The 12,679-nt window shown below is 38.2% G+C and overlaps 1 protein-coding gene across 1 annotated transcript in view; it reads right to left on the bottom strand.

The window, feature by feature from the left end:
- FOXP2 (forkhead box P2) overlaps positions 1 to 12,679 on the bottom strand; it is a 475,962-nt gene that overhangs the window by 26,271 nt on the left and 437,012 nt on the right. Inside the window, exons 16-18 of the mRNA XM_089524323.1 lie at positions 12,339 to 12,460; positions 10,374 to 10,443; positions 9,435 to 9,598 (exon numbers count right to left, since the gene is read on the bottom strand). Coding sequence (XP_089380449.1) covers positions 9,435 to 9,598; positions 10,374 to 10,443; positions 12,339 to 12,460 — 356 coding nt within the window. The remainder of the gene's footprint in view (positions 1 to 9,434; positions 9,599 to 10,373; positions 10,444 to 12,338; positions 12,461 to 12,679) is intronic.

The following is a 12,679-nucleotide window of genomic DNA, read 5'->3' as shown; positions in this document are numbered from 1 at the left end:
ATTTTACTTCTATATAGATCCCACAAAACCCCGAAGGATCTTGCAAACTTCCACAATCCATACTATTGGGATATGACACTTTTCAGCATAAGACCGCTGCAGGCACTGTATCTCTAGAGCGATCTTTTTGTTAAGAGGAAGTAGAAAGAATTGAAAAAGTGCAACAAATGGGGGGTTAGAATATTATATAAAAAAGGAACATCAACTGTTCGATCAAAGGCATGTAACATTTAAACAACTAAAGAGGAAATGATAAAGGGCTGGCAGTGGCTGCTGAGAGACAGCATATAAGGCTAGAAAGATCAGGGAGTTGATGAGCAGGGAAGCAAAATACAAGAGGCTAGATCTGAAAGTGAGGTGAAACAATATATAGTGAATACAGAGGAGAACAAGAAAGTGTGTGTTTTCGGGAGTTGTGGGGAACATAATGTTACTTGTGAAAAGTGTTTACTTCAGTATAGAAAATATATTAAACCTCTCCCCTCCATTATTTCTTCTTTCAGCACCTACTTGGACAGAAACTGCATAGATTCAATCTCCCATGAAAATGCACATAGCCCCATAACATCACTATAGGTACTAAAGATTTAAATGCAACAAAAAGGGGGAATGCTACCTTTTTGCTCAAGTTGCTTGTCAGTTTGAAATGTTAGGTGGTGCTCCTAAAACCTTAAATGCTCATTCATATACAGCCTATTTATAAATCTGATGTACAAAAGATCAGGCAAACCTCAGCATCTTAAGAAGTCCAATCTTGTATCCCAAGCTGAAGCCATTAAGAAAGCAGAAAAAACATTTTAGCACAATGAAAGAACACAGTAGGATGTATTTTGAATTATTTCCAGGGATAGTTTAGGAATACAGAATTAAAGACTGCAACATAACATTTTCAACCGGCATTAATATATTACAATAATAAGATTAAATGGAGCTGGTGGTGGAGGTATTTTGCAGAAAATGCTGTAGCACTAGTATCATCACTGACTCAATTAAAAGATTCTCAATCATTCTCCTAATGCCTGGTTCAGCACTGCTTGATTTATTTTATAATATCCAGCATGCAAATCTCACCCAGTGAGCAAAAATCTTGCATCATAGAGGCTTCCTGTAACAGAAGAAGCCTCCAAAGTTAATTTCAGAAGTATCATGAGATAGGACTAAAAGCAGAATACAAAAATGCAAAGACAGGGGGACAGGGAATGATATGAAGTGAAAAACACAAGAGAATGAAAGGGATCGAAACTGGAATGATAGGTAACCTACTGTAAGTAGCGTGAAAGCATAACAGTAGGGGACTGGAATAATCAGATATGGGAACGAACTGACAATGGACTGGTTTCAGACTGAAGCACCTCAAAAAGACCTTAAGAGCTGAATAATCACAGTTGCCTTTGGAAATGAAATTTAAAGAATAAAAAGTTTGAAACATTAAAAAAAAGTTTGATGTTTATGCAGATCAAACTGCCAAGAGGAAGAGGAAAGATCCAGGCTGGGCAAAAGTTGGAAAGGTAAAGAGGATAGGGGTTGGGAAGGACAGCAAAATACAAAGAGCAGGGAAGGATAACTGAATATATGCTGAGTTAAAACTCGTCTTTCTTGCACAGTGTAGGAGGAAAGACTGACTGAGCTTGTGTATATTCATCTTTTCAGATTACGTTCCATCCTTATTCCTTTCTTCTCCAGTACATTTTTGCTAACTCCTGGTTTCACTGAAATGTAGCCTCTGCCGCAAATATATATGCATAGACATCACAAGAGATTGTGAGAGCTGCAGACCCATCTTCAACTAATTCCAATATTTTAAAATGAAGCAGAGCATAAGAATGCTACATGCATGGACTAAGTAACATACAGGGATGGCTGTAAGAAAACTCCTTCATAGAATAGCTTACAGCTCTTTTCTGAGTTACCTGTTTGAGAACAATTCAGAAAACGGAAAAATCGTTTCTCGCCAATGGTGCCTAGAAGACAAAAAACAAAACAAAAAACAAGAAAAACCCTCTCAAAATAGAACCTTACACACACCTTAGTTGGATTTGCCCAAACTACGTAAATCCTAGCGCAGCAGGGCTGATTCACACATGCATACATTTCACTTGATCTTGCAAAATTTAATTAGTCAGAGCTGGCTCTCTAAGGATTCGAGTGAAAGGCATTGTTTTCAGGTAATACAACACTGCTTCTCTGCTGATTGCTTGGGCAGGAAACAGGCTGTTACAATCATTATAGCACCTTGCTTACAACTAAACAAGTTCCTACGTGAACACATGGCAGCATTTCAAGACTGCATGTCAGAATCTGCTGCCTCCATCTGACACCTTGGCAATCATTTTTCACCTGATCTTTGGTATATGCTCTATGATAATCCATTGCTCTATGGCATACATTTCATTCTCAAGTGTATGTCAACCTTTTATGTTGAAGTGCTCAAGTGACTGATAAGCACGTTTGACCCAATCATTCTCTAATTCTTTAAAGCTGGCATGAAAGACACTAGTGCTGCTGCCAGTCAAAGTAAATTCTAGTGAGCCTGATTGGATAAACAAGCCTGGCCTGAATATAAAACAATTTCCAATGTTTCTACTTCCTTTCCAATTTAATGCAAAACTGCCCCCTCCCCATGCAAACAGGATGAGCTTATATAGGGGAAGGCATATCAAATGGTGAAGAGAAGCAATTCAGAAATGAAGAACAGTTAATGTTAGGAAATATAGTGGGCCCTCCCTATATGCAAGGGATCCATTCTGGAACCCACCCACCCCCTGCGTATGGGGAAAAACACGTATGCCCAACCCATTGGTTTTAATGGGAGAGTGCTCCTGCATATGACATGACATACACAACATTATCTCTCCCACAGCTTAACCTTCCACGTAAGGTTAAAGCCGCGTATGGCACAGGCGTGCTGTAATGGTCTTGAAAGTCTTCTCCACATGGGTTAGGAATCCCAAAGAGAGAGATCAAGGTTTAGTGCCACTATATGGAAGAAATCTATGTTGAAAGGTAACAAACAGGAAAACCATTTGGTTATGTATGAAAAACAAATACATGTGCCCAACTACGTGAAAAAGAAAAGCCTATCTGCAATTGTGTCAGTCTCAATGAGAGAAGACCAGTTCAATCAATGGGACTCACATAAGTGCTGACTTACCAAATTCCCATTGATTCAGTGCTTCTATTTTAGTTGGGACTAATAATTGGATTTATATCGATGTCTTGATTCTTTTTCTTTTCTGTTTATCTCTCTATGCTGCAAAGGATATTCACAACTTTCCTCACCCTTGATAAGAAAGACTGGTTCAACATATCAAAAGGCCCCACTGAAAAACCTGTCACCACTCTGTCCAATACTGGACAGAAAAACCTTATCCCATAAAAGTGGGGTGGGGGTTGGCCTAAATTATTTTGTGCGAAACCTGTTCTGTGCAAACTGTTGTATTTTGCCAAAACATCTTTGTGAAATGTTTACAAAAAGCCTCAAATGTGAAAAAAAATGCAGAGAAACACTCAATCTCATCCAGTGGAGAAAGAAAAAATTCCAATTGTTTATTTTCACATGCAAGCAAAGATTTACATTTTTAGTTTCTCCAAGACATTATCACTTTGTGATGTTATCTTTTAGTTCAATTTCTTTCAGTCAGGTACCTGGACACTGTTGGTATATTATAGTTCAAAGAAGAGATGTGCAAGGTGAATGGACCCATATGATTTAATGAACCTACATGATTACTCTCTGTGGGCATTACGAAAGTAGAATAGGAATGTACCAGGGGAACAGATTATACACTGCTTTAGTAATGTATGAATGAGGTCTAAGTTTGTGGGATCAGACAACAGAGAAATGGGAGAGAGGGAAACACAGTAGAGGATAGAGATTCAGAGAGTTCAGAGAAGTTGAAGTATCTGTTGCCTCAAGAACATCATCAATTTAAACCATTTAACATAGTACTTTATCCATCATAAATATCATCCTCATAATTTTGCAGATTTCTTTTCAATGCTTCCCTATCACACAGAAAGCAATATTAAATAAAAACATTTGATCTCACGATATACTTTCCGGTACTCCTGATCTGTCCATTTTGATTTCCCAACATCATTTTGACACAGACTGAAGAAAAACATGTGAGAAATAAAAACTGTGTCTCTATGCAGGGACAGAGTACATTTCTTCTCACACCGAGTAAACAACACACAAATGAAACTCAAGGGAAAGAATGATCATATGGCAATTTTACCATATCAGCAAAATGTTAGCATTTTCCCAACTAACATATAGGAGCTGCTTCACAAACCAGGTTCCTGTGACATCTGGCTTCTATGCAGCTTGAGAATTCAGCAACAAACATGATCTTCTGATAGTGGGATAATCATCAGGCTATAGTACAGTGACCTGAAGGTAAAATTCAGTTCAACTTGCTCCATTCCATAAAGAATAGATTTCCAAGATTCACCTACAGGGAATATTTACAGTACATTTGCCCGTGAAGTTCCATGACAGGAACTTCCAGAACCTTGCTATTTTACAGAAAGCAGGCATGAGGGGCTCCCATGTGGATCAAAGACAAGGCAGAGAGGGAAAAGACATTCTCCTTTGCTTGGATGTCTCAAACATACAATTTTATCCTAAGACTGTGAGCTTTGCCATGCACAGCTAAAAGCAGTTTCAAGAGGGCAGTGATTTCACTGGAGAATATATGGAAAGGCAAATTATTAGATCTCCCTGTTACAGCTTGGGTTATTTACTTGTCAACTTTGTGCCCTGACCATGTCACTTTAAAAATACAGAATTCAACCTAACATTATATACAGAGGGTAAAATATGGCATACAATTTAATGCAGGCAATTAAAACCATCGAAATTTGTGTCTGCTTCAGTGTCAAAGCAACTACAGATTTTATGTCTATTTGGGAAGAATGCCAGATGCTCTGGAATGTAAATAGATAAGCCAAACGTCTGCACACTTGTGCTCAGGAAGCACTTGCACTCAAAAAGTGTGTGTGGGGGAAGACAAGAGTGGACTTTGGACAGACCATCTGTGATATGTATCCTGGCTGGTATGGGTAGGATAATAATTATAATTACCTTGCTTGATATCTCTATTTCAATTGGACAAGAGTAATGTACACTTCAGTTGTGAGTTATTTGGATTGGTTAGCTGACAAGATGAGTGGGCGTAAAGACAGCATAAAAAGAAGCCCAGATAGATTTCTTATCAGACTGCCTTATGGTGAGATTCCAACATACAAAGATGCTGTTCAATAAACAGTGACAACTGTTCCTGATAACCTGATAGACCAATAATCAACCCAGACATGCTGCCCAAACATGCAGAGAAACTGGCAAGGCTAATGCTAAAATAGATATAAAATGGAGATATGTCCCATTATGCTTGTAATGGATGCCGATGAACTTGTTTATTGTAATGGATCCTGTTAAGATTTAACAATGCTGGAGGAGATTGACCCATGAATGGCAAGAGATGAAAATGTATTCTGTCATGGATAATTGGCTAAGTTATATTATTGAGAGGATTAGAAATATGATATAAAGGACAGGATTGTGTACATGCAAAAGCCTTTTGAAAATGTCTGTATAATACCTCATCTGACACTATGGGAAACTATGAAATTATGGAAGAACTTGAAGACAATGAGGATAATGTTTATGATGGAAAAAAGACTATGGCTCTAAACAGACAGGCCAAAAGATCCGCACTGGCGCCATTTGTGCTGGGCCTGAGGTGACTGTATAGGCCCAATCTGGGACGCTGCCATGGTCCTGAACTGGAGTGCCGGAAGGGACGGATTCTATCTACTCCTTCTTGGCCTAGTTCTTCTTGTTTGGCATGGTGTTAGTGCGGCTTCAGACCATGTTCAGGCCCTGCGTTGTGTCAATGGCATGCTCCCAAGGTGGCCTGAAGCTGTATCATTTTCCCCATTTGTTTTAAATTAAATATTAAATAGTTTAGAATGATGATGTTCTTACATGTCTTAATTATTACCAAGCCTGTTAAAGAATTGCAGAGACAGCAAGGTTCAAGCCTTAGGAAAGTCCTTATGAAAGTGTAACACTCTAATAGTCATATCCTTTAATGTAATGATATCACTGTTACCTTAAAGAAATAAAAGGATGACTGGGAATGGGAAGGGCAGCCATGAAAGAACTATATAAGATACTAAAATGCAAAGATATACAACTAAGTACTAAAGTGAGGATCATCCAAGTCATTATATTCCCCATCACCATGTATGGAAGTGATAGCTCGACAATGAAGGAAGCTGACACAAAGAAAGTAAACTTATTTGAGATGTATGGCTCTCAAGAAGATTGCTGAGGACACTGTGGACAGCCAAAAAGACAAACAAATAGGTCCTTGAAGAGAATAACCTGTACTCTGCCTGAAAGCCAAGATTATGAAACTGAGGCTGGCCTACTTTGGCCACATCATGAGAAGGCATGACTCACTGGAAGAGACAATAATGCTTTGAAAGGTGGAGGGCAGTAGAAAGAGAAGACTGCATGCCAGATGGATAGACTCAATCAGGGAGGCCATGGGCCTGAATCTACAGGACCTCAGCAGAGCAGCGGAAGATAAAGGGTCTTGAAGATGTCTCATTCACAAGGTCACCATGAACCAGGGCCGACTGAAGTGCAGTTAACAACAACCTGTCCCCTGTATCAGTTATAATTTACAGCTTTTGCTCCTCCTCCTGATGTTTATGAATGGAAATTATTGGTGTATCCTCCAATTGTTTAGTCCAATAGTAAACTAATAAAAGGCACCTAAGTTTCCACTCTTGTACATACCAGATTTATATGGATGTGATGGCGAATCTATAGCATGCAACGCCAATTCCCCTGGCATACGGCAGGGGAGGAGGAGGAAGAGGCGTGTGCCTGTTCCTCCTCCCTTACGATCCTTCCTGGCCTCCAGCTGCCTCTTTGGAGGCAGCTGAAGGCTGGGAAGGGCACTGGGAGAGGAGGAGGTGCACACCTGTTCTACCTTCTGACCTTCAGCGACTTCCAGTTGCCTCTCTGGAGGCAGCTGGAGCCTGGGGACGATGCAGGGGGACCCTCCCCATCCATTAAGTGCCTCTCTGGAGGTAGCTGGAGCCCAGGAATGGCATGGGGGAGGAGGAGGAAGCGGCACACACCTCTTTTTGTTTTTCCCCTGCCCCACATCCTTCAGCTGTCTCTGGAGAGGCAGCTGAAGGCCCTGGGGGGCAGGGGAAGAAGTCCCACCCCCGGAAGGCAGAAGTTCCGCCCTGGGAAGGTGGAAGTCCCACCTACAGAGGGAGAAGTCCTGCCCCCAGCACCAGGTAACACCTGGTGCTGCAAGACCTTTTAGTTTGGGCACTCAGCCCCTAAAAGGTTTGCCATCACCAGTATATGGTACATGTGGAGCCTGCCATGCACTGTCTCCATAAATTACTCAGAAAGTATAGGAGAGGGAGAGGGTGAAGGTGTGAGACAGATCTGCTACACTATTACCAAACAATTCTAAATAGCAAATGTCATTCACTTCTGTGAAATTGCTGTTTCTAATACACATGATCTAACTCTTGTTTGCTCTTTAAAGTTTTATTGTCTTGGCATTTTAGACAGAAAGATAGCATTAGCATACTCAGGAGAACTGCTAAAAGTAAAAGGCCTCAAGCTACCCAATGCATGGTTGATAGCATACAGCACAAAATATAAAAACTTTTGTCTGATGGCTCACTTTACTTCTTTGAGAGTACTGTTGCTCTCAAGAGCTTATATTCATGTTCTTTCTACTTCAAGTTTTACTACTTCTTTTGTATTATTTAACACAGCTAAAGACACTTCCAAAAGACAAATCTTTCCATTCTATATAAAAAAAGAGTAATGTTTGAAACTCACTAAAGCTCATTAATATCCATATTCACCAGTGTATGTATATAGGTCCCCCTCCCCCAAGATGAAGCAATGAATGGCAAATAAAGTAATTAAGTATATGATCTCAGAGATATAAATCTATCTGTAAGATAATGTATTTACTGGCCTTGCAAGAGAAATAAAATAAAAATCAAATGCAGGAAAAATTCAAAAGTAAAAAAGGCAAATCAAAATGCACATCTTTGATTATTTAATATAAAAATGCATACTGCTCTGCTTGCAATTACTGTTCCAGAACTACATGTATAATAAATATGGAAAATATGAATGAGAAAATTAAATAATAAAGGCAGACTGGGTACCACTTTTGAAATATAAAAATACTACCACTAACTAAAGATATAATTGTATTTTAAAAAGACTCATCCTACTTATATCTCTGTCTACTCAGATGTCCCATCTCTAATTATTATATAAATAACCTGGGAAATGATACCTCGAAGGTACGTGTTTTACTATTTACTAAACAAGAATCTGCCACGTTTGACACCCCCGATTAAGGCCAGGCATTTCTTAGGCTTCATACACATTTCTGAAATCCACAATACATCAATTTTTAATACTGCCACTCTCTGAGCTGCATTAAAAAGATGGTGGGGGAAAGATTTTAGAGTAATTAATGATATAGTTAGCTGCTAAATATTAATAGGAATCGTAGTCTTGCATAAAATATAACATATAAACCTTGCCAATACAGATGCACCAGTAATTAAAGTTGAATATGTAATTACACTGATTTATAAGACAGGCAAAAAGTTACACTTTACTAGCTTCTATGTAAACTCAGGATAACAGTTCAACTTTGCAATTTACGGTAATATAAATGGGCAGTATTTCTGTGACAGTCCATAAATGCGTTAAGGACTTGTAAGTACAGTTAAATTACATATAATTGTAACAAGACTGCGTTGCTACCCAGACTTATAGACTAAGCCTCAGTAAATATTTCAGATGTTTGATAGAAAGAGGAAAATTATTTCCTCTGAATATTAATACAATGATGATCAGAACTGCAGTAAAAAACAAAACAACCCAAAACATGTATTATGAAAAACATGAGAACAATTTCTCTTGCAAATTGTATCAACAATTTCTCTTGCAAACTCTATTGACAAGGCTTTGCAGTTCGGAAGATACTGGTAAACCAGTACAGTATGTTCTGTCTGAACATACTGGCATACAAATATGGTCTCTCCAAACCAAAGAGATTGCATAAACATATAACCTATAACCGGACTCCAGCCCAATGTCCCAATCCACAGTTCTATCAGAGAAGCACTTTCCTATTTTATTTACTGTGAGAAATGCTGTCTTTTGGTGTGTACAAGGACATTTCTTGGTGCATCGTCTTACATAGATATTGTCCATACTGTTCACATGAGCTAAAGGAACTTTCCCATTGAATGCATGGCTAATTTCTGAATGTTCTTACCTCCATTTGGAAGCAGGTAAAGTAACATAGAGTTCCAGAAAAATATATTTTCCCCAATAAAAGGATTCTGACCACACTTACATGTGAGGCTGAGGAGAACAGCCTGGACTGCTATTTCCATTGCTGTCAATGTGATCCAGTGAACCATTGAGGTCTTCGTGGACTGCCTGTAGTAAGCCACTGGATGCATTGTTTATCAATCCGGGGTTACTAAGCAAAGGTAAACTACTCTCTGCCAGTGCAGCCTAGCAAAACAAAGATGATGCAGAATTGTTAGTCATTTGATCTTTGGAAGCAGCTTAATATGTCTCGATGTATATACATGTAAACAGGCCCAAATGATGACTAGAAACATCTTTGGACCATTTGTTCAATATCTGACATGGTAGACTTGCCCACATATTCTTGCATCACTGCATGGAAATATTAAATATGCTCTGACACTGACATGCACAATGTTTTCTGCTTTCAAACTACTTCTAACTCTAAAGTGCACTTAAACCCTCAACCTTGTGTCCTAACATGCAGTATGCTGTTCTTTTGTACTGCAAAGCAGCAGCTAGGATTATGAAAAATGACCAGAACTTAACTCAAAATAAAGGAGTCCTGACATTTGCCTTTTCTGCATAAAAATTATATCTTATAATTAAACTTTAAAGTTTTTGCCATGAGCACCATGTTCCCCAACACTATGATGTGAAATCATTCATGACTGCTTGGATAAATATTAATGCATATCCACATGCATTTGCAAAAGCTTCTATCAATCTAGCATTTGCAGCAAAATCGAGTGTTCCAGATTTTGCCACAGGGTGTCCTTCTTGCTTCTTCACATCAAAAGTAATAAGAATTAGAACTAGTACTTCTTGCCGTGCTAGGTAATACAACTTATTTGGAAAATTAACCCACTTATTACCATTACCCATCATAACCACATATACATGGAGAGCTCCATTTCATAACAGGGAACAACACAGCCAGAATGAACAGGACATGTAAAAGAAATAAACATAGTTTTACCTGTAAGCTTGCATTAAGTGCTGCTCCATAGCCTAAGCTGGTGGGTATGTTTTTCACTAACGTTGGGCTTCTGAAAATAAAAAAAAATTCTAAGTTAGTTTTCTTTTCTTTTTTTAAAAAAGGCTGCAGGGTGGCACAGCATCTTCATGCAAAAATCCTCACCTCAGATACAGAAAACAAAGCAGATCTAGAAAATGTATTGGTGGGATTTCAATTTACTAACCTAAGTAGTGTCCGCATCAAAGGATCACAATACTGACAATAATTTGATCTCTGTGATGCTCCCCATTAAGAGGGAAAATAACAGTGAATAATGAATATTTTACTTGTACTGAGATTTTCTGACTTTCTGTACTAAAAAGCTGAATGTTCGTTGAGTTAGGTACAAAGTTTATAACCACAACTAACAAGGAGCATCAACATAGGGGCCTAAAATGGAATCTTGTAGCACCCTTGAGCCTAAATGAAAGAGGTCTGTAGTATAAGCTTACACAGATTCAGTCTACTTCATCAGATGCATTAAGCTTCTGCTACAAACATTTGTCTTTCAGTTAGTCTCAAAGATGCTATATATCCCTTTGTCTACTGATATAGACTAACATAGCTGTGTTAATGAATAAAACTGTGTGTGAGTGTGTGTATGTGCCTTCAAGTTGCCTGTCAACTTATGGTGACTCCATGAATTTCATAGGGTTTTCTTTGGCAAGAAATACTCAGAGATGGGTTTACTATTTCCCTCCTGTGAAATACAGTCCACAGACTACAGAAGCCTAAGTTATAGGGTCAGATCATTTTAAATTCCAAAGAGAAGGGGTTTTTTTTGCCTTTCCTTTTCTATAATTTTGCAACTAGACTGCTAGTTTAAACTTATGAAATGTTACAACAGTAGGCTGTGAAAGACATGATGGGTTGTAGTTCTGAAAGGGGAAAAAAGAATTACAATGCACATAGAGAATGCACACAGGGAAAAAAGACTACCATGCTGAAAACCAAATTTTCAGCTTCCCAAAAAGTAATTAATATAAGCTTTAATGATGAAGCAATGAAATTCCAACTTTATGATTCTATGAACTGGCTTTAATGATGAAGCAATTCATAAGAGGAGATGCATTTCCTGAATATAAATATAAATACTATATATCCTGTTATCAACACTTGCTGTCTATTCTGCAGTCAATATCCTACCTATCTTGCTATCTGCCTTGCAATCTACAAATATCTGCAATGCCATTTAAATATTGTATTGCCATTAAAGGAAGACAAATAATTGTAAGAGTTCTATTGAATATTATGCCTCCATGAAAGGAAAGCAGGAAAAACTGTTTGCATTTGCTGGTATTTTCATGATTATATATTAACATAAAATTGAACACAGTTCATTCAATTGGAAGCATTTTTCCAGAAGCTCTTTCTATTAATATTGCCCTCATTGGGAAAGATTACTTTTCAGGTTATAAATGTGGGTTCTGAATACTCAATATGTCAAATGAATTTGAATGACTCCCCAGTTTGGTCAAAGATTTACTGTACAATGCAAACTAATATCAAGTGCTAACACATGGAAAGCACATGTAACATAGAACAATCTTAATGCAGGGTAGAAAGGCTTCTAACAGATGGGTTTAAAATAATAAACACATGGCAAAATGTACATGCACCTTTTTTAAAAAAAAGTCCAAAGAAGTTTAATCGCTTTCATTTGCACCTAGCTACATTGCATTTTAAAATCAGTTAACAGAAAAACGGGGTGGAAGGGGACTCTTTTTAGAATAATAATAAATAACAGTACCTTTTAAAAACACAAAGCACAGAAATACCTATTTAGCTTAGATGTATTCTGAACTTATTTGCGTTTTGGTTCTCAAGCTACAGCATTCACATGAAACATCTGGGTAAGAGAGTAACAATGTAACTCAGCTGAAAGAAGAAAGGGAGGGAACCCACCCTCCACCTCATAACACATACCCCGTTATCTTTTGTGACCTTCGCTTCTGATATTCTACTTCATCCACTGTCCATACTGCTCCTTTAACATTTTCTACTCGAACAAAACACTTGTGCAGGCTAAGATTATGTCGTACTGCATTCTAAATCAGACACAAAAAGGGTGGGGGCAGGGAAAGAAAGGTGGCAAAATTAATGCAATTTAAGAGGGCTGCCAATGCCTTTACTTAGTTAATCTTCTTTCTTGAAATCACAGCTGTGTGTCTTGTGAGTCTCGCTCTCTCTGTGCATGTGTGTATATACACACACACACATATACACATCTCACATATATATGAGAAAATTTAGCATTAAATTCAATA

The sequence above is a fragment of the Sceloporus occidentalis genome, unplaced genomic scaffold (assembly GCF_023333645.1).
Source record: "Sceloporus occidentalis isolate IW3139 unplaced genomic scaffold, rSceOcc1.0.p SCAF_5, whole genome shotgun sequence".
Classification (NCBI taxonomy): domain Eukaryota; kingdom Metazoa; phylum Chordata; class Lepidosauria; order Squamata; family Phrynosomatidae; genus Sceloporus; species Sceloporus occidentalis.
The sequence above is the reverse complement of the archived record's forward strand: the minus strand, read 5'-3'. Positions and strand labels throughout refer to the sequence as shown.